Source organism: Esox lucius, chromosome 14 (genome assembly GCF_011004845.1).
Source record: "Esox lucius isolate fEsoLuc1 chromosome 14, fEsoLuc1.pri, whole genome shotgun sequence".
In the NCBI taxonomy this organism is placed as follows: domain Eukaryota; kingdom Metazoa; phylum Chordata; class Actinopteri; order Esociformes; family Esocidae; genus Esox; species Esox lucius.
In genome coordinates, this window is record NC_047582.1 from 16,584,571 (window position 1) to 16,607,603 (window position 23,033).

The 23,033-nt window shown below is 38.6% G+C and overlaps 1 protein-coding gene across 2 annotated transcripts in view; it reads left to right on the forward strand.

Annotated features, from left to right (window-relative positions):
• The first annotated feature begins 1,075 nt into the window (after positions 1–1,075).
• gpsm1b (G protein signaling modulator 1b) overlaps positions 1,076–23,033 on the forward strand; it is a 38,541-nt gene continuing 16,583 nt past the window's right edge. Inside the window, exons 1-2 of one of the 2 annotated variants that reach the window (XM_010877993.5) lie at positions 1,076–1,281; positions 20,228–20,449. In XM_010877993.5, coding sequence (XP_010876295.1) covers positions 1,223–1,281; positions 20,228–20,449 — 281 coding nt within the window. In that variant the 5' untranslated portion in view covers positions 1,076–1,222. Of the gene's footprint in view, positions 1,282–17,505; positions 18,176–20,227; positions 20,450–23,033 lie in introns of those variants that run through there. The other variant, XM_034297069.1, reaches the window with a different exon arrangement.

Consider the following 23,033-nt stretch of genomic DNA (forward strand, 5'->3'; position numbering starts at 1 on the left):
TGGGGTTGTATGTTGCTCCAATTGTGTTTGCAAAACCACTGAAGGCAAAGAAACCTGTTTGACTTCAACTTGTCATGCAATCATGCATGGAAATTGTGTGTAACTGTTGGTTTTGCTTATAATTAATTCCAAAACAGCAGGCATCAATCGGCACATTGAGGGTTGTAAGATGCCAGACCAACACTTGCTTAACTGTGCCAAAAACCAGAGGGTGGATAACATATGGATATGCACCAGAATGACATGTGTTCTCTTTGTTTACCTTTCGAAAGTAGGTCTTAAATCATTGCATGAATCCAATAAAATAATTTTAGGGAAATAATATCTGCTGATGAGCCAATTTACATTGTGCCAAAAAGTCCCACTTGTTTAATTAAATTAGCTCCCTGTGAAAAGCAGCATGAGCCAAATCATCTAATAAAGCAAAATCAGCCATCTCTCAGTCTTTTATAGTATAATTTATTCACACATGCCACTATTACTGTACCCTATTTTATTTGGGTCATTTGAAACTAATATCTACAACTGATAAAAAAAATGATCTAAATTGTATGCTTACAGTTTCTTTCCAATTTACTACATTTTACCACACATAAAATGCCACCCTGTCCCCATAATAAAGAGTTGTACACATTCAAAGGTCTCTCCTATGGGTACAGCTGGACAATCCTATTAGGTACTAGATAAAACATTTTTTACTAAGAGTGAAAAAAGCCTCTGGAATTTGTAGAATAATTATTAAAAACTGACCGCGAGAAAGTTAAAGTAGCTATGTAGAGAATGTAATATTAAAACAGTTTTTTGGTGTTGCCTTTAGCAGCATAGAAGTCAGAAATACTATGTGCCTGCCTGATGGGCGCAGGCATGTGCATGTTAACATGCGCATGTTAACATGCGCCCGTAAATCAGCGTGAGACAATTAGTCAACCAATTAGGATTTACCCTTTGCAGTCAACACTCCAACTCACTCTCTAACACATTGAAATACACACGACAGCCTGCTCCGTGATGTCAACACAGCCGGGGCGGGGCCTGCCTTATATGGGTTTTTTGCACAACACCTCACTTCCTAGGCAGCTGCCATTGCTCTGCTGAGAAAGGGAAGAGACTGTGTGAGAAGCGAAGAGCCAACAGGAAGGAGGTAGTAGCAGCATAGAGAGTAGTCTAGTGCAACTGGCATTAGTGATTTTTGTAAAACGCTAGCTACGAGGGGAGGCTGCCCATGGCTCAGTCAGCTTACAGTGTGGACCAGGATCTTGCCAGCAAGAGGCTTCACTCGAGGTAGGACACAACTCGGGGGATGGGAGAGGGTTAGTCTGGTATGAACGCCTGGGCTATTGACATAGCCTGTTCTCAGCTGGGGGAGGAGAGAGTAAAGACAGGGACTAAGGAGAGGGAGCGGCTAAACTAACAGATTCCAGGGGTACCGGCTTCTAGCTGTCTGTCTAACCACGGGCAAGGCAGGCAAACTAAGCGGTACTACTAAGGTAGTTTTATAGTGGACATTCAGTGGACATTCTTATTCGCCCGAACAAAAACCAATCCAGGACACCGAAAAGTATGGGTTCTTGATCAGGGTTCTTGACTACAGTCAAGTATGGGTTCTTGACTACAGTCCACACATTTCCGTGTATGAAACAAACCTTTGTTTATATTTTTTCGGTTTTCCAAAATATGTTTTTTTATTGTAATTAGAACCTTAAAAAATCCATAGCGTCTACAAAAAGTGTGACATAACTATATATGACTCGGGGGAGGATGGGCTGCAGTCTATGGATTTTAGTTTTCCTGAAATAGTAAAAAAATACAAAAAACTTTAGCCTTAGAAATGCAATATCGTCTTTGAAAAGTGTGCCATGACAATAAAAGTTATATATTACTACTCGGGAGGATGGTACAATCTACGGCTTTAGTGTTCTGAAAATGTTTATTTGCAAAACATTTTCAGAAAACTATCAGATGTAGATTGTAGCCCATCCTCCCCCAAGTTGGAATATAGCACGCTACTGAATGTCTAAGGCTAAACTCAAAATGTTGTAAACATTTTTCAAAAAAGTAAAAGCTGTAGATTGTTTCCCATCCTCCCCAGAGTCAGAATATAGCACTTTTGTTGTCATTGCACACTTTTTGTAGACTCTATTGAATTTAATAAAGTTAATAAAGTTTCTAATTATAATTAAACAAAATTATTTAGAAAAAACGAAAATATAAAACATCTTTGATTCATACATTGAAATGTGTGAACTGTAGTCCACCTTCACCTGATCAAGAACCCATACTTTTCGGTGTCCTGAATTAGTTGGTTTTGTTGGGCAAATATGAATGTCCATTATAAAACTAACTTTACCTTGCTGGGAAACTAGCCTAGCCACAGCTCAGTGGAAGTAGGCTATGACAACATTTCCAGCAAACACTCAATTTCTAGCCTCAGCCGGTATATCTTAACCACTTTTCTTCTGAGTAAATGTGCCGAATGTCAGGAGCCACGTATACTGTGTGGAGCGTCTCAGCTGGCTCAGGCTGGGATTTTGCTCAAGATGTGACACGCAAGCATGGAAACCCACTGCCATGGTCAAAAGAGAAAGCAGAACTCACACACCTGTAGTTGGATTTGTGTGTATGTATAACAGTATGGGTGAATTCCTCTGTCTTTGCATATGTGTGGAGACCGCAAAACCTTTACCCTATGCATTCTTTATGCTGTCTCTACATTGGATTTTCATTCTCTGTGCTCTATTGGTGTGTGTGTGTGTGTGTGTGTGTGTGTGTGTGTGGTCATTAAAGGTGAAAAACATATGAGTCAATGTCAGAGTATTGTCTGTGGCAACCTTTTTATCTCAAGCTTAAAGCCTTTACACTATCTCTTATATCTGCTTTGTTTGTGTGGGTCTCATATACAGGGCTCCATTCAAATGCATTTTTTTCTTTTAGTTTATACGAAGTGAATCAGACCAAGGTCTCTTTGAGCCCAGTGTTACAGCATATAAAAACATACATAATTGTGAAAAACAGTCACATTGAACAATAAAAAAGCAATTTTAACATTACTGCACAACATTCCATGACTGAGAGCCATAGTAGACTGGATGGGCCCCGAGTGGCCTAATTTTTAAGACTAGTCCGTCTTGAGAGCGCTTTTGGCTACTGCTGATTTTCCCATTTTTGAGGTGACATAGGTTGGAATTTTTTGCATTACAACCTTCTGTAGGCTAGAAAGTCTAAGCTAACTGTAGATTATAAGACAATGAAGTGTGCGGAATTTTGCACCAGTAGTTAAATGCGAAGCTGGATGATAAGCTGTGTCTAAAGGTTTCCCTATTGATGTGGTGGCATGTGTTCATAGACCATCTCCATTGAAGAAGCTTGTACAATGTAATATCTATGTTGACCTGGATGTGATTTGTTTATATAGAAGGAAGCAGTTCTGATCTCCAGCTTCATCAACTTCATTATGTATTTTTTGTAAGGCGGTTTTTCATCTATTCAAATCCCAAGGTAGCTGCAGGAGGGGACATGTTCTATGACAGAACTGTCTAAGGTAATATACATTTTGTAACGGTTGGAACAGACTGCAGGTGTGTAAACGCTTGAGCAAGAGATGGCACAGGTACTATATCATCAGCATGAAAATGTCTCTCATATTCATACAGATACAAAGTGTATGCAAATTACATACAAAAAAGGGCTCAAGTCCTTTCTGGACTTCTAGAATATCTGATTGAGCCCCATCTGTTGCAATGGCCTGGGTTCCGTCCAGGTGTCAACAGCCAAGGTCAGTGAGGTCAATTTCTTAATCAAAATGGAATGATCAATAAATACAGCCACACATTCTTATTTTTATTTTTTTATCCAGACCTTTGGCAAAATCAGTTACTATATAATAGTACTCTGTCCATGTCTAAAAACTAACAGATATTGATTCAAAATGCAGTCTCCAGCTAAAAACAAACATGGCTGTGTATTTACCAGAGACTCCACCATTTTAGTTAGATTTTTAGCAAGAAAATCTGGAGGTAGCTGTCAAGGTCACTAGCAATCCCCACTCTGATGTCTTGGCAGCACATGAGCTGTTTTCCTGACTTTAAAAAAAGATGAGTTTGATTTAATATGTGCTAAAACACCAGAGAAGTGGTGCAGACTAGGGCCAAGTTTGTCAGCCATTATTTGTTAGTGTTTAGCCTACAGCTAAATCAGGCTGGGATTTTGCTCAAGATGTGACACGCAAGCATGGAAACCCACTGCCATGGTCAAAAGAGAAAGCAGAGCTCACACACCTGTAGTTGGATCTGTGTAAAATGTTTGTAATTGAAATAGAGTGGGCCGGAAATATTCTTGATTGTCATTTACTCTTTTCATTTGAGTTAGTAATGAAAGTTATGGTTAAAGGCATCAACAATTGCATTTTTAACATGCATGGCTTTTTGGGTGGTTCAGACAATTTTGGAATATGGAGAAATACAATAGAGGTGCTTCAGACTCTCTCTGTTTGCAAGCCACACTTTAGATCACCAAGTCTCAAATGGTTTTGCTTTGTGGTCCAGGTTTGATGATAATTCACTTGCAACTGCATATTGTATAATATGGATTGTACTGCAATTGGCATTTTGTAATGTTTTTTAGATTAATGCTGAATCTCAATGAGTCTCAATTACCCAGATAAATAAATGTAAAATAAATAACATAAAAGGCTATTGTTGTGTTTTTCAAGACTATTTGATGGCCATTCAGTATTGAAAAAAAACATGTATTATTAATTCAAGAGAAGTATCCCTTATAAATGACGCATAATAGGAGGATGTACTGTAGTAATAGCCACAATCAGTGAAAAGTGTTAATGAACAGTTTCAATGCAAATATAAAAAAAACATCAGTTAACTTGTGAACAGATAAATATTGACATAACTGAAATACTTAATTATGAACTTCACACCTACCAATATTTTCACAACATGTAAATTAGCAAAGATTCCCTCCCTCTCTCGCTGTAGCTAATAACGTTAGCTACTGAGCTAGACTTACAAGCTGAATCTACGGTGTATGATGAACAGTTTCCTAAAAAAATGTATTTAGCATTATGTTGTTGACATTCCACCTGTGTATATGTTGCAGTATCAAAATAAGTTCTTTATTATAAAATATTTTTACACATGTCGGAGATGCTTTTAATACAACCCAAATTTGGGTCACGACCCACCAAATGTTTCTGTAGGCGGCTATCAATTCATTCCAATGCTATTAGAAGTCCTGTTTAGAGCTGAAACATTGGCATTCCACCTGTCTGTGACCAGGAGGTCTTCCTTAGTTAAATATTAAAAAATGTTGACAATCAATATAATCTAGCTGGACAGCACAATAAAAAAAAAGGAATATATAGTCCTTTACATGGCATTGTAATAGGAAGACTTAATATTTAGCTGAATTTGCTGGTCCAGTTTCATGTGTGGTAGTTTCAATGCTTCTCAGAGTTAAACACTGCTACTAGTGCATCAGGAAACACCTGTTCACCTGCCAGCTGCAAAATGTGTGCAATCTGGAGTGGAAAAGTTGATGGTAATACAGGTGCTTGTGGGGAACAATAATACAAATTGTTTGAAAATATTTGAAAATACTTTACAAATATTAAAATTCTGACCAAAAGGTATTTTTGTCAGTAAAACTTTTTTTTCTGCGAATTGTTGGAAATTGCTTTCTCATGATCAGTATTTAAATCTAGAATAGCAAGGCATAATTGTTTTAATTTATCTAGCTTTTAATCAAATTTGCTGCAGGAATTATGACATTCTGCAAACATTGTTTACCAACCTTACTTGAGGTAATGTTTTCCTGATTTTATATTGTTTTTGATTCGGTAACTTGATTCACAAGACCGAATCGTTGGATGGTTTTTGAAAGATTCCCATCAGCCCACAATAATTACCATCAGCCAACAATAATTCTTAATGAATGCAAGTTTGCTTGTGAACTGAAGTAAAAATGGAAAAGAATCATGCGTAATGGGTAACCAGACTAAGGTTTAAAATGTTTTATGCTGTGTCAATATGTATGTCTAAACCTTTTTAAATATTTAATTTAGAAATGTTTACTCACTTTATTGCTAGAAATACTGTAGCACTACCATAGAATATTAAATGATTCAGAGTGGTGTTTAAGTTTGTGGATATTTGATAATTGGATGTTGAATGTGAATATCTGTACAAAACACAATGAGCATAGTGGTGAAACCAAAAGTGCCATTGTGACAAGAAACCATTTGATTAATGTGTATATTTCTCCATTTACAGTGGTATAATAATGTATAACTTATTTTCACCTGGTATATATATTTTTTAATGGCACTTTTGGTTTGAACTGCGATATTGGGATATTGCTAGTTATATCAGGGAAAATATGAAACATTAGAGTCTAGAACAGAGAGAGAGTGGGTAAACAGAGGGGAAGACTGGGATTAGCCAAAACTGAAAGGACACATACTGAGGTGAAGAAACATTCCTGGAGAGTTTTTCTTTGGTTTCCCTGACAACCAGCCTTGCCTCTCTGTAATTATGGGTGGATTAGTACTCTGAGCACAGAGCTCCTGTGCCAAGCCAACCAACCAAGACAGCAGTACAGTATCATAGAACCTTAGATTATGAAACCCAGAACCATACACGTTTAGCCAAGCATTATGATATATACTCCATCCTTGTCAAATGTATCAGGCCTGATGTGGACCCCCTTGAGGAAACCCAATATATTTGGTGAACATGGTTGGTTGGTTCTGGAGCTTTTTCAGCTGAAACTGGCAAAGAGGCAACACTAAAAAATATCCTTAGAACCAGAGGAGGCTCATCATAGTCCAAGTGTCATGTCATTACGGTGGATTGGAGGATAAGATAGAGAACTTTGAAATCCCGGCAAATATTTATTCCATGAAAGGAAACCCCATTTACATGACATTAATATGGATGGCACTTCTTACAACTAAACATACCAAACTGATGTTTTGGTTACTAAAGCAACTAGCAAGAAACTACCATTGATTCCATAGTGTTGGTTTTGACGTTAAAGTTTACTTAAGTGCCGTTAAGGTTAGGTATAAGGTTTGACAACAGAAATGGTTAAGGTTAGATAACACTTCCATTATGGTTAGGGGTAAGGTTTGGAAAGAAAAACACTGCGCATCTGGTGATTCAATCTGTCAAGCATTTGTGTCCGAGTTGGTAGCGTTTACTCCTGGCCACCATTCCAAATCACAACTCTTTAGCAAAAGATGATTCACTTCATGTATGATTTTGTACATTTACATTGTGAGATCAGTCTGAAACATTAAGTATTAGTATTCACTTAAACTTTCTTCTTTTATGATTACGGTAAAAATAATAAACAAGCAGATCTACATTTTTTTCTGTGAGGAATTGTTACTTTTAAATGACATACTTTCTCTTTTGAAGAAAATGTTGCTCATTACATGTTATTTATAATTGGACTTCTTAATAAAAGTCTATCAAGGGTTTCAGTAATTTTAGAGGTGTCTGAATTTCTGATGTATACCGAGGTGTTATATTCTATACTTTCTATTTGTTACTCGTTGAACACCAACATGTTGACTATCTTGCCTTCAAAATATCTATGATTACACAATCAGAAAGAGTATAAGGCAGAGATGGGGACAAGTCACACATGGTCAAGTCCAAGCAAGTCTCAAGTCTTAACCATCAAGTCATGAGTCAAGTCTCAAGTCACAGTTCAGATAAATCAAGCAAGTCAAGTCAAGGGTTCACCCTAAGCAAGTCAAGTCGAGTCCTTATAAGTTTAAAGTCAAGTCACAGTACTAAAGAGATGAACACACACACACACACACACACACACACACTGTCCTCTGTTTCTGACGTGCGCTCGGTGCAAAGCTCGATTTCAAAATCAAATATTTTTCTCCTCCGTGGTACAATTTTTTGGGGGGACGAAGCGGAGGGATCTTGAATCAGCCTGAAGGGGTTGTATTCGCTATAACAACCGCTTCGCTATACCTTATCCCGCTTATTACATGGCTACCTACCAAATAAATCAATAATTTGACACAAAATATTGATTTCAAAAGGAATTTATTGATTTACAAACGATTGTATTGCTTCCTCTAAAGAAAATAGTCCGTTCTGTCTCTGGTTAGAATTCTGCTGCGTCCATAGCAACGCGCTGTTTTTCATTGCAATGGTCTGTTATCAAGAAATAACACGCATTCTGCACTGGAATTCAGCCAATCCATGTAATAAGGGCTAATAATAACAACCTTATAAACTAATTATTGTGACTTAAAAACTGCCTAATATGTAATTACGCTGTAATTATTCTTGTCTGTATGAGTAAAAAAAAAAAAACTCTTCGAAATGTTTAGATGCTAGTAATCACATCGGCGCCTCCATGTTAGCCTTTCATGCAGTAAAGTTAACTGTTATGGTGTAAGCACAATGCTTTTTCGTTTCCACACGCAGTCCACAAACACTTGAAAATGCGCACATTTAATACAGACATTATAGCCTACGTGTAATAATATACATGCCCGCTCATTTTAAGATGCCCATCAACATTAAAATTCAGGCTATGCCACTGTTATAGTCAAATGCCCTTACATCTATTTACCAGACATATTCAGTAATGATAATGGTCACATTTCTAACAAGAAGAAAAAAAAACATAATATGCAACCAAGGCCAAATTATGACAAACAAAAGATTAATTCATTACATTAGTAACTTATACGTTATAGATCTTAGTGAAACTGAATATAAAGAGATTACTTTCTTACCTTCCCTTGTGGTTCTTAAAATGACGAATTAAATTTGACGTTGTTGCATATTTTGCATCTGGCAAATATTTTTATATTCACACGGTCCAGTTCAAAGTCCTTGTATCCAAACGATTCTATTTGTGGAGCTCGACTAACGTTACTGTCTGCCATGTTTGGCGCGGTTTGAATTGTGCAGCGTTAAAGAGACATACGCTGATTAGTGGTGCTGATGTCACAACATATAAAATAATTGTATTGCTGTTTGTTTATTATAAGTTCAAGTCATTGTCGAGTCTTCCACTTCAAGTCAAGTCAAGTCTCAAGTAATTTGTTCTCAAGTCAAAGTCAAGTCATTTCCATACTTTAATCAAGCAAGTCACAAGTCCTGAAAATTGTGACTCGAGTCAGACTCGAGTCAAGTCATGTGACTCGAGTCCCCCACCTCTGCTATAAGGGATGTACTAATCTGTACAAATTGCAAATGCAGCTTTTCAGAATCACAATGTATTACATGCCAGGTAGGGGCACATACTAAACGTTTCAGTACTTTATACAGTCCAAATTCTTTTGGTGCCCTAAAGTGCATGACTATGTACAAACTGCTTTTCATTTCTAAAAGGTTCCACAAATATGGATATAAAAATACCCCAAAAGGAATGATGTCCACACCTACTCATAGTTTCATTTTAAATGCAAAAGACTAGAGTACAGAGGCCAAAACATTTTCAGCTTTCTCAGTTGTAACTTCTTTTTAAGGAAGTGAAAACATACTCTTCATAGAACTTAAAGGCAGAACATCAACCAACATCTGGCAGCTTTATGCAAGCACAAAGACAGACGTATCCATTTTGTTTCTGGTAAGAAGGATATTGTTTAGTCATAAAAGTATAAATAGCAATACAGTCACAACCACATGCACACACTCACTCTTATAATACTGTGGGCATTGGAAACAACTGTTGTGGCGGGCTGAAGTCAACTTTTGTAAGTCATGGATGGAGTTCCAAAAGAGGTACCGTATATTTTTCTAGCTGTTGCGTTTCAGTAGGCCTTAATTCACCATGACATTGCGTCGAGGTTAAGCTTGTGGTGGACAGCCAGTTACACAAATGTGTGTCGTCACCTGTGTTGCGGAAGGGGGAAAGGATACTGAAATAGTTGGATTGTGTTAAATGAGTAGCAATGATAGAAGAAATCAGGTTAGAATATATCTGTGCCACGCTCATTATCGATAAACCATCTCCAGTGCCATTTTAACATGACATTTCTGCTTGATTTAACATGGTACCTAGCAGCTTAATAAGGCTTATCAGTAATGTGGACTGTCTGTGGTGTGTCCGTAAAAACCTTTACCATGGCAAAAAAAATATATATAACCACATTGTCCATGCTTACATGTACTCAGGCATTTTCTTTGGTCTACACCCTAATTATTTTTGAAAACACGTTTTAGCTGGTAAATATGGTTTTTAATGTTTTTTTTTGTTTGTTTTTTACACCAAAGGTATCAAGGGTTGGTTTCTTGAAGTGGGTAAATTGGGCAATTTCTCCAATAAATATCTGAATGGAGGAAGGAATGTTGTCAATAGGGCAGGTTCTCCGGTGAAAATCTGAGGGCTGGGTGTCACTAGTTATCATTATGTAGTGGGAAGAGGTGGAGAATGGATGGAGAAGGTGTCAAAGAGTTTCCTGGGTTTAGAGGTAGGCCTTTTCAATGCTGAGTGATAGGAAGGGGATTGAGCAGCAAATGGAAAATAGGAGTGGAGTGATTATAATTGTTGCATCTATAGTTTTGTCTGTGACTGTAAGAGTAGTTACAGTGGAGGAGAACAGGTATTTTGCAGGTTTTCCCACTTACAAAGCATGTAGAAGTCTTTAGAATTTCTATCATTGGTACTCTTCAACTGTGAGTGGCGGAATCTAAAACAAAAATCCAGAAAATCACATGGTATGAGTTTTAAGTAATTAATTAGCATTTTATTGCATGACATACGTATTTGATACATCAGAAAAGCAGAACTCAATATTTGTTACAGAAACCTTTGTTTGCAATTAGAGATCATATGTTTCCTGTAGTTCTTGACCAGGTTTGCACACACTGCAGCAGGGATTTTGTCCCACTCCTCCATACAGACCTTCTCCAGATCCTTCAGGTTTCGGGGCTGTCGCTGGGCAATACAGACTTTCATCTCCCTCCAAAGATTTTCTTTTGGTTTCAGGTGTGGAGACTGGCTATGCCACTCCAGGACCTTGAGATGCTTCTTACGGTGCCACTCCATAGTTGCAATGGCTGTGTGTTTCGGGTCGTTGTCATGCTGGAAGACCCAGCCACGATCCATCTTCAATTCTCTTATTGAGGGAAGGAGGTTGTTGGCCAAGATCTCGCGGTACATGGCCCCATCCATCCTTCCCTCAATATGGTGCAGTCGTCCTGTCCCCTTTGCAGAAAAGCATCCCCAAAGAATGATGTTTCCCCATCCATGCTTGACGGTTGGAATGGTGTTCTTGGGGTTGTACTCATCCTTCTTCTTCCTCCAAACACGGCAAGTGGAGTTTTGACCAAAAAGCTCTAATTCAGTCTCATCAGACCATATGACCTTCTCCCATTCCTCCTCTGGATCATCTAGATGGTCACTGGCAAACTTCAGGCGGGCCTGGACATGCGCTGGCTTGAGCAGGGGGACCTTGCATGCGCTGCAGTATTTTAATCCATGACGGCATAGTGTGTTACTAATGGTTTTCTTTGAGACTGTGGTCCCAGCTCTCTTCAGGTCATTGACCAAGTCATGCCATGTAGTTCTGGGCTGATCCCTCACCTTCCTCATGATCATTGATGCCCCACAAGGTGAGATCTTGCATGGAGCTCCAGACCGAGGGAGACTGACCATCATCTTGAACTTCTTCCATTTTGTAATAATTGCGCCAACAGTTGTTGCCTTCTCACCAAGCTGCTTGCCTATTGTCTTGTAGCCCATCCCAGCATTGGGCAGGTCTACAATTTTATCCCTGATGTCCTTACACAGCTCTCTGGTCTTGGCCATTGTGGAGAGGTTGGAGTCTGTTTGATTGAGTGTGTGGACAGGTGTCTTTTATACAGGTAACGAGTTCAATCAGGTGCAGTTAATACAGGAAATGAGTGGAAAACAGGAGGGCTTCTTAAAGAAAAACTAACAGGTCTGTGAGAGACAGAATTCTTACTGGTTGGTATGTGATCAAATACTTATGTCATGCAATAACATGCAAATTAATTATTTAAAAATAATCCAATGTGATTTTCTGGAATTTTGTTTTAGATTCAGCCTCTCACAGTTGAAGTGTACCTATGATAAGAAATACTTGTTCTCCCCACTGTACATTTCTCAAGCCGTAGCTAATGTGTTAATCAGAGAAAGGGTTACTATCCATCCATCTTCTTCAGCTTATCCGGGGCCGGGTCGGGGGGGCAGCAGTCTAAGCAGAGATGCCCAGACTTCCCTCTCCCTAGACACTTCCTCCAGCTCTTCTGGGGAGACAGAGGCGTTCCCAGGCCAGCTGGGAGACATAGTCCCTCCAGCGTGTCCTAGGTCTTCCCCAGGGTCTCCTCCCGGTGGGATGGGCCCGGAACACCTTCCCGGGAAGGCGTTCAGGAGGCATCCGGAACAGATGCCCAAGCCACCTCAGCTGACCCCTCTCGATGTGGAGGAGCAGCGGCTCTACTCTGAGCTCTTCCCGGGTGACCAAACTTTTCACCCTATCTCTAAGGGATCGCCCAGCCACCCTGCGGAGAAAGCTCATTTCGGCCGTCTGTATCCGGGATCTTGTCCTTTTGGTCATGACCCAAAGCTCATGACCATAGGTGAGAGTAGGAATGTAGATTGACCGGTACATTTCTTCACCACGACAGACTGATACATCGACCGCATTACTGCAGAAGCTGCACCGATCCGTCTGTCAATCTCCCGTTCCATCCTTCCCTCACTCGTGAACAAGACCCCTAGATACTTAAACTCCTCCACTTGAGGCAGGCACTCTCCACCAACCTGTAGTGGGCAAGCCACCCTTTTCCGACAGAGGACCATGGCCTCGGTTTTGGAGGTACTGATTTTCATCCCCACCGCTTCACACTCGGCTGCAAACCGTCCCAGTGCAAAGGGTTACTAGTTGTTCTTTAAATCACATATTTCCTCTTAAAGTTTATAACATGGCATTTCAGGCAAACTTCTTTCATGCGTTCCCTTGTTTTACGTGACAATTCTCATTAATGTAGGACAAAATAATATAATGTTTTTGTGTATTCATTTATTCACAATTTTTTTTTTCAACAATATAGAATTCCGTTGTTTCTGAAGATTCATTCAATATGGTAGTGAAGTGCAAAAAAACAAAAAAAAACATGAGCATAAGTGAGCTTTCAAAAGAACTAAGACACTGTGTTGTGAAAGTCCCTTGGAGCATATTGAATACCAGACCCTCCAAAGTGGATGACCAAGCAAGGAGACAGAAGTAGGAGAATGAGAAGCTACCATGTGGCAAATGGCAACTTTCACAGAGCTTCTGGCTTTAATGTAAAAAAATAATGTGTGTGCATGTAACAACAATATCCGAAATGCACACATTTGACCTGTATGGAAGGGTAGCAAGAAGGAAGCCATTATTTGAACGTCCCCCTTGTATCTTGTTTAAAGTATGCCACAAACACTGAGTACATTCTGTACACTCTGCCAAATGTTTTATGGTCGGATTCAACTAAAAGTGAATTTTTGTAGCAATGGCCTAAAAGGTCTGCAAAAAAGCAAGAACTTTGGCGGAAGTTTAGGTTTCAGCATGACAGCGAGGCGAAGTAAACTGCCAAAGTTACAGTAGAATGTCTTGGGAAGGAAATGATGAATGTCATGAGTTCATGATTTGAACTTGAGTTTGTGCAGTTTAGTAAAGAAATATTATTGAATATAGATAAATCTACTACTGTAGTAATGATGTTTACGTTAGTATTTTTAATATACATTACATAATATACCATAATAAGGCTTTTAAGAGTAGTGTCACCATTCTACAAATGGATTTTTGTGGAAAAAGGAAGCTAGGTTAAATATGCTTTGCTCCTGAAAATAGGATGCACCTTTCTTCAATAATCCTAAAGTACATTATTTTATTTTTTTAATAATTTAATATTTGTTGTTCTCTGGAAATCAAAATGTATCTTTTGTCCCTGGAATAATCAAATGTTCTAGAAAATTGCTACAGCAAATTGCAAAGGTGACGCACTGTAGGCCCACCTAATGGTAAAGGGTTTTGCCATGTTCGAGAGCAACACATTTGTAATGCAATGTTGGTGAACGGAGACAGTTTGAATAATAATAATAATTAGTCAATATTTAGGTTGTCATGGATTATTTTGTCTGGAATCAATACCTTGGTAAGCCTACTTCATGTCTGGCCTTCTTCCCAGTAAGTCTCTAGGCTCTAGTTCCAGGCCTCTGGTCTGTCTTTGACTCTGGCCATATGGTCTGTCAGCAGTACAATAATTTCAGCTCTCTGGGATAATTGCCCTTTATTCATTAATCCCACTGGCTTCCAATGAAACAATAAGGCTCTGGATGTAGTAGGGCTCATGATGTAGTAGGGCTCTGGATGTAGTAGGGCTGTAGTACTGCAGTGCAAGTTTAAGATTTTTAAGAATGTAAACAAGAGAAAACAATACTTGTGAATGTTCACTTACATTTTTAACAGTGTTGAAGTAAAATAATAGTCTAGTCATAGTATAGCATTATACTATGCTGTATTACCAAGCCAGAAAAAGACACCTATTTGTCTTCTTTTGGCTTGGTAATAGTCTGCAAACAGATACAAATCTAGAGTTACATAGGACAAAAAAAAGCGTCCTTTACTCGTGCCACAAAATATAATAATAATAATAATAATAATAATAATGATCATCATACCTGTTCTGGATTTTGGCAATTTATAGGCTTGCCACAAATAGTCACCTTAAGAGGTTTGACATCCCCTTGGTTTCCAGTGCCCAACACAACAGACATTGTAATATTTATGCTCTAGTTCACTTTGGCATTGCTGCACATGCAATGCTGAATTTACTGGTACCATTTTATTTAGTTCCTAGTAGGCAAATCTATTTAGTAGTTAAGCATGCTCCTCAATATCTCTCTACCTAATATAAATCTGAGCTCAAACAGAAACCTTACTGTGGTCATTTCTTAAGTTAATGCTTTGGCAATCATTATTTAAGTTTACTGAAGCCAATGACTGATATGAACTACAAAACCTGACACTTCTCACTCCATACTCCTTAAAATACATTTTGTCTGAGCTGCTATTGGATAACTTTGCCTGCTTTAGAGGTGGGCAGTGCAGGGGGAGAGGCATCAGATGTTGTTTTCTATTTTATTTATTTTTTTATTTTGGAAGACATTTGGAACCACCAACACTTCCTAGTACTGGCTGCCTGGCCAAACTGAGCAATCAGAGAAGGATATGCAAAGCTTGTAGCTTCAAACCCAAGAAAACTAAACTGTTATGCCTAGCAAAGGTGCTTCAACAGAGTAATGAATGTAACTTTTGTGATGTCTTGCAGTTTCATTCTTTTGGCAATGTCATAATTTCCATTGAGAATTTTCCTCAATAAGCTTACCTGGTAAAATTAAAAAGTTAAAGAATAGATTTATTGGTATTCCATGTATCTATTCCGGTAATCTATGGCTTTAGAAATCCACCGAATCTCATGTGTGTTACAGTATACCAATATTCCGAACCAATTTAGAGTCTGTATGTATGTTTCATCCTCGGAAAGAAACAAAAGGCTTAACATTTTGTTGATTTAGATTTCTCTCTTTTTCAATAGGAGTTGCAGCAATCACTCCAGAGCAAAGACTTAGTAAATCTGGCCCTGTAGGAGCTGAGCTAAACCTAAGTCCTCTTATCCTACCCATTTCCAACCCAGTAAACCTAATTTACTGTGTATTACAGACAAACAGCCTGTTTCCTGTTCTTCCTTCTGTTTCTCTTTGTCCGCTCTTTGCTACTCAAATGATGACTGTTGATAGAAATGAGGCCATTCAATCTACATTAGAAGTAACTGGTGCATAAAATAGTGCAGCCAGAAATATAATAAATGCTACCGTTTGCGATCACTTAGAAATATAATATCACTTAGTCATTTTCTTGTTTTACCTGAGAACATAATATTAAATTATTTTGAATAGGAATTAAAGCAAAATGAATAGGAAATATAGACATTGAATTGTGTCCTTCAAACTTTGCTTTCATTAAAGAATCCTCCATTTGCAGCAATTGCAGCCTTTCAGACCTTTGGCATTCTAGATGTCAACTTATTGAGGTAATTTGAGATTGCACCCGTGCTTCCTGAAGCACCTCCCACAAGTTGGATTGGCTTTATGGGCCCTTCTTACAAACCATACGGTCAAGCTGCTCCCAAACATGCTCAATAGGGTTGAGATTTGGTGACTGTGCTGGCCATTCCATTATAGAATGAATACCAGTTGACTGCTTCTTCCTTAAATAGTTCTTGCATAGTTTGGAGCTGTGCTTTGGGTCATTGTGGTGTGGGAGGAAATTGGCTCCAATGAAGCACCATCCACAGGGTATGGCTTGGTGTTGCAAAATGGAGTGATAGCCTTCCTTCTGTAGTATCCCTTTAACCCTGTACAAGTCTCCCACTTTATCACCACCACCAAAGCACCCCCAGACCATCAAATTGCCTCCACCATGCTTGACCTAGGGCTGTCACGATATCGGATTTTCACTACATGATTATTGTGGCCAAAATAATTCCGTTAACGATATTATTGCGGTATCTATTGAAAATTTGAAGAAAGAAATAATCTTATCAGTCAAATTCATCTAACTTAGTTTACTGTGTGTTTTGTCTCTCTTTTAGCAAATGAATTACCCTCAATATATGAGTGTAGGGAGGTGGAGTGACAGTCTGTAACCGTAACTGTAAAACATTTTTTTAATAAAGGTGTACAAAAAGAACAATTACACTTAATGGATAGTGAAAAGGCAACCAGATGAACTCCTAAACAAAATATCTGATGAGATCTTTTAAACAAAAGAAACCGATGAGGTTGAGAAAGTTTCTTTGTTTCTGGCCATTTTGAACCTGTAATTGAACCCACAATTGCTGATGCTCCTGATACTCAGCTAGTCTAAAGAAGGCAAGTTTTGTTGTTGCTTCAATCAGCACAACATATTTCAGCTGACAATTGCACAAGGGTTTTCTAGTGATCAGTTAGCCTTTTAAAATGATCAACTTTCTTTGGCCAACACAACGTGCCACTGGAACACAGGACTGATGGTTGCTGATAATGGGCCTTTGCATGCCTATACAGATATCCCTTTACAAATTGCCCGTTTCCAGGTACAATAGTCTTTTCCAACATTTAAGAATCTATATCATTTTAGACATGAGTGTGGGTGTGTTGGAAGAATGCAGTCAAACGTTGAACTATATTATTCTTCCCCATATCACCCTGTATTTACAATTCTTCTGCTGAGATTGTGTTCTGTTGGCGTATTAGAATGTATGTCAGGATCAGCAGATAGCTGGATTAGACTAGACTGCCTGGATCGTTGTGCGTCCTTAAGAGAGGAGCTCTGGGTCAGTGGATTAATGTTCAGATTAGATTCTCTCTCTCTCATTGGTCGTGCCGAGGCGTACTGGTGTCACACTGTCACCCAGGATCCTTGTTCTAACACACTGTCTCTTCTCAGTGTAGGAATTGAAGTAGAGGACTCTGTCATGTAGTGCTAGTTGAGAAGAGCATCATGCAATGCATCCCAGGATCCATCCCATTTCCTGTTGTACCTATTGATCTGCATTTTACCGTTTTCCTGTGGAATTGTGGACCTCTGCTTGTGTAGATATCCATAGAAAACACAGGCGGTGTTGGAAGGAGTAACTGTGGCTTTGAAAGTATTTTTGTAATTTTGTTTTTATTATCGATGACCTAAAGGGTTCAGAGGTTCGTCATTGTTTCTTTGGGAAGCCTTTGGGATAAGCTGAGGAACAGTTTTCTGCGATCTGGCTGCACTTTTCACATTCAACTACTGGAGTAATACGTGAAATCATTGTCACCCATATTGTTTTCCTGCATTCTCCAGCAGAAGTCTTGAGTATTGCAATAGCATGTCATATTTAGCATAAAAAAAAAAAAAAGTCACCCTAAAATTTCACCTCATGATACCCACATCGCTGGAGCTTAGGAGGCTTTAGTGTCTTTAGTTGACTTGGCACTCAATGTCATCTGACTCCTGTCATCTCACTGGGGCACAGAGAGCCATATGTAGGCTGGTCCACCGGGGCCCCAGACCTCAGGCCTTGCTGAGGCCCATAAGACAAGAGCTAGCAGTGTATGTGGAGAAGAGCCGAACCAAGCAGAAACAGAGGTACTGGTGAGTCCTGCTGCCTGAGACTGGCTTATTTGTCAACAAGTAGCCTAAATTCTGGTGGTGAATGTCATGCTGATAGTACCTAACATTTATGCTACTAATCCCTTGGAAATGGGAAAAGAGGATATCGTTTTATGATGATGATGATGATGATGATGATGGAAAAACATTTCCAGCCTGTGGGACCACACATAGGCCTACACCTAGATTACACTGTGACACTGCTCTATCCTGCACTACTGCTGCCGGTAGAACCGGTGGTCGTTTTTAGCAGTTGCATTTATAACAATTGAATAACCAAATCCACACTGGCTGGATACTTTCAATGCAGCAATGGTCCTCAGATGATTGTGGGGAAAGTCTTGGAATGGCTCAGGAATGAGACTTTCTGAGCTATTATTCCAGAATGGATATGATTACAGACCACGGGTGCTAAAAGAATGTGGTTGACTGGAGCACATTTGTCTTGAAAACAAATGTCTTTCACTGCACTGTATAATCATACCAGACTTCAAGCATTTTTTTTATTTTTAACAAATGCTCGAATGCCTTTTTGTGTGAAACCGTTTTAGAGGTCAGAAAGAGTATAGGGAATGAATAGCATTATGTAACCATGGTAACTGCATTCTGGAGAGGTAGAGGGGGTGGAGTTACTATGTAGCCCACAGAAACATTCTATTTCTATAGTGTGGCCTACCTCTGAGCATTCTGACTTGGATTTACAGCAGTTATTTTTGGCATGTGAGCTGGGCCCTACATCACAATTCTGAAGAGAATTTAGTACAGCTATTATATTGACTAAACCAGGACTGTTATTATGCTCTTGCATTTCCTGAGATGGTGCATATAAACTAGTGGTGACAAACAATTGAAATAATTAATCCCACTTAAGAGCGTAATGTACTGTAAATGTAATTAATCTTGATTTTAGAATCTGATCTGATTTGGCCCTAAACAAAGTGTTCTGTTTACAAATCATTATGTTAAAGATGTGCCTTATGGTAAGGGGAATGAAAACAGTTATAAACTATTTAAAACAAAATGTCACTAGTTTTAATCTTTTTATGTTCATTATTAAAGTTCTCCTTTTTATAAGCAATGTTCTTTAAGGGTGAACACATGCACACTTTCTTTCTCGCAAGCAATATTGAAAAATTAATTTCTGTTCATTATTTACAGGATGTTTTGTAGCCAGTTATTTTTTTTTATCCAACTTAACAGGCTATCCAAAATCCAACACACATTCTATAACAGATTTGTTGTATGACATGCTGAAATTTGATAGGTCAAATAGTATAATTTTTAAGACCAAAATGGCATTCTGACACTCTTCTGTTTCACTCACTTGGAATATTGCTGTTGATACATTTTGTTATTTCGAAATAGTATCTACTTAGAAGTAGAAGAATGTTTAATCTTCTACTAATCTACGTTTTGTAGTTGGGAAAGTGGTGATATTTAGCTGATTTATTTCAACAATGGCATTGTTTATAATCAATGGAATGTTGAAGACTGCCAGTTTTAAAACAATGGGCCATTCCAAACGATGAGTTTATAATGTCGAAGAAATACCATTTTAAGTTAATGCAGTTACATTTTTAAAAGATTTAATAAGTATTAATAGTATTAAAACATTAAATAAATTGTATGTAAACAACTATCTAGATCAGTGTCATTTCAAAGTTTGAATGACAATTCCCCCTTAATTGGTGTGTGAGGAGTAGCGTTCCTAATGAGTATTAAAAGGTATTTTAAAGAACTGAATTGGAAGTTTTGAAGCAGCTCCACCATCACCAATAGTAGTTGCAGCTCCACCATCACAATCTATTACTAAAAATAAATTCAAGGTAATATAACAGCTCATAGGATGCCAAGGTGCTCATATTAGAGTAACAGTGATTCTTCAGTCTCGGTTGCTGTGGTAACACACAGTGGCAGGCATTCAGAGGTTGTTGTCATGAACTAATTTGTCATGAACCAGGACAATTCTGTATTCTGATGCTATAATACTGGTGTTATCTTTGTAATTCTCCTTTCCTCTGTGTCTTTGTTCAGGATGGAGGCCTCGTGTCTGGAATTGGCCCTGGAGGGAGAGCGGCTGTGTAAATCAGGTGACTTTAAAGGGGGGACAGCATTTTTTGAAGCGGCTGTACAGGTGGGAACAGAAGACCTGAAGACTCTCAGTGCCATCTACAGCCAGTTGGGTAACGCCTACTTCTACCTGAAGGAATACGGCAAGGCACTGGAGTACCACAGACATGACCTCACTCTGGCAAGGTGAGGCCACTGAATGAATCAGACAGCCTCAAGTCTGATTATCGATTCAAATGGGAATTTAATGATGTCAATATGCATATAAATACTGCTCCGGAACAGAGTTAAGAGACCACTGCACCAGAAAAGTTGAAAAAGAAAGTTGAGGGTGGAACAGAAGCGTTCAATTTGCAGTGGTCTCTTATTTTTAACCCTTCTGTTCAACACAAAACCTTCCTTTTTGACTTTTTTGGAAAGGAAAGAAAAAGGTGCAGTGGTCTCTTAATTTTTTCCAGAGCTGTATGTTTAAGAGAGAAATTACACACACACTGCACCCTTAGCCACAGTGGTGTCTCAGGAAACCCTAGAGATCCACTGTAATATATCATAGGTCTGCTATCAAGGTTTTTCACTGTCAACAAATTTTCACCCAAGAAAAGGTTTTCATTTTTTCCAGTACAATTTTCCACTATACTGATACTTCCTATGTTTACTGGTTAGTTTTCTTTACATACAGTACACATCAGTATCCAGCCATAAGGAGGAATATAGAGTTTCAAAAACACGTGCAAGTCAACCAATAAAAGGATTGCAGAGATACAGAAAACAATCTCTTGAAAGTAATTTACCATTTCCCTTCAGTCTCTAATAGTATTGAGTTGTCTCCCAAATATGTTCATGTCTTTAACTGGGCATGCCATGTTCACAGCTAACCCCTACATTCAAGCATATATGCTTTGAGGGACACTGTCTGTGTTAGCCACAAGGATAGATCTCAATATTGTATTTATCTTAGCTAACCACAAATCATAATAAACAAATTCTGTTTTGCTCCCTTAATGTTATCAGGCTACTTTATTACAGGAGTTCAACCACAACTGGCTGCTAATGAAGTTAATTACAATTAAGTTAATTACCTTGCCACCTGAAGTACATTTAGGTGACATGTAACAAGTATATAGCCTAACTAGCCTGATGTGTAGACCTATGATAATGTTGTGTTGATGTGAATATGACTGGACATAATATATGAATGGTATTATTAAACACATTGTTTTTGCCAGGCACGTTAGAGGATGTTAGTCTCTAACATCCCAAAATTCTAATTAGCCTAAGGTGTCCACTGCAGTTTTATGTAAAAATATTTACTACATATACTAAAATATATAAACGTGACCTCTGTCTCTGCCACTTATCTCCTGCCTGGGCTACATTTTAGTGTTCCAGGAAAAGCTCCAAAGCGTTTCAGGGTATAGTCTGCTGCCAGTGTTGCTCTCTTTAATGCAGCTGACATGCAGTAATATTAAATGATGGTGTCTTCCTGACGTTCTTGTCTTCTTGACATTTAATGTTCATTATTGTGATAGATGTCACATTTACGCAGCATACCTACAATATTTATTTAGTTTGGATGTGGTACTAAAGTGTACCCATTAACTTTCATCCTGTATCTTTTTAAAAAGGTTCAAATATGGTCACAATAGGGGTACTTTTTGGACTTTTTCGAAAAGGGTTCACAGCTTTTAAGAGGTGTTCATTTTGACCTGGTGACAAGGCAAATCCTATAGGTTGTTTCAAGCACGGTTCAAAGCGTTTGCAATGCGCACACATCCAATTGTTGTGTTTAGTTATCATTCATTGTTTTGTATGGCAAATTGTACTGAATGTATGCCCTCCTAGAAGAAATAGGCAGGCTTTGATACTTTTCGTTTTGACGTGAGGCTCTTGCTAAGCTCAGATGGCTAAGCCTTTCTCTAGTAGAGAGGTGTCCAGTTGGTTGCCCTTTAGGGTGGCAGTCAAAAACCCATGAGGCTGCTGCCTTGTTACAATACAATAACAGCAGGACAAACGGTAATCTGTCCTAAGGAAGGGACCGCTTAACCAGTTAATTAATGAAATTAGCAAAGCGCCAACAGTAGGGATGGACTGGTGGGTCTCTGAGAATGGTGTCAGTATCACTAGGGCTGTTTAGGTGAGATGGCCTTTACAAAGTATTTATTTAGTGGTTGATTTAATTATTTCATTCTGGATTTCGATGTGTGCATAGGGTCATTGACTTTCCGTAAGATCAACTTGCAAACACATTTCAAACTCTTAGTACGGTCATCCAGGCTTTTGGCCAGCCTGTCCTGGTACTGGTTAACATTCATAATGCTGTAAACCTTAACATGGACCCCAAATGTCGACACCAACCTGACTACTGCATGGCATAGAGCTATACTGTCATGAAATCTGACCAACTAGATACTGAATTAATGGCACTGGTTCCAGTGTTGTTAAACAAACTTAACACACTTTCACATTTGTCTCTTTCCCAATGCATATCAGTACTCATTTTGGTGTCAAAATGAGAATGCTTGAGCAGAAACTCTTCTTTGTGCCAATGCTGATCATGGATTAGTCAATAATTAAATGGTTTTGTTCTGAAGCACAAATTCTACATTTTTGAGACATTTATTCCAATACCATATGCCACTTGTAGCAGCCAGTCCAAATAGGTAATTCAAAATATCTGATAAATAAATTCTTCCACTTCCATTCAGCACATTGATCAACTAATGCTACAGTACAAATGTGTTTTCAGCGTAGGCATAAGCGTAATAAGCAT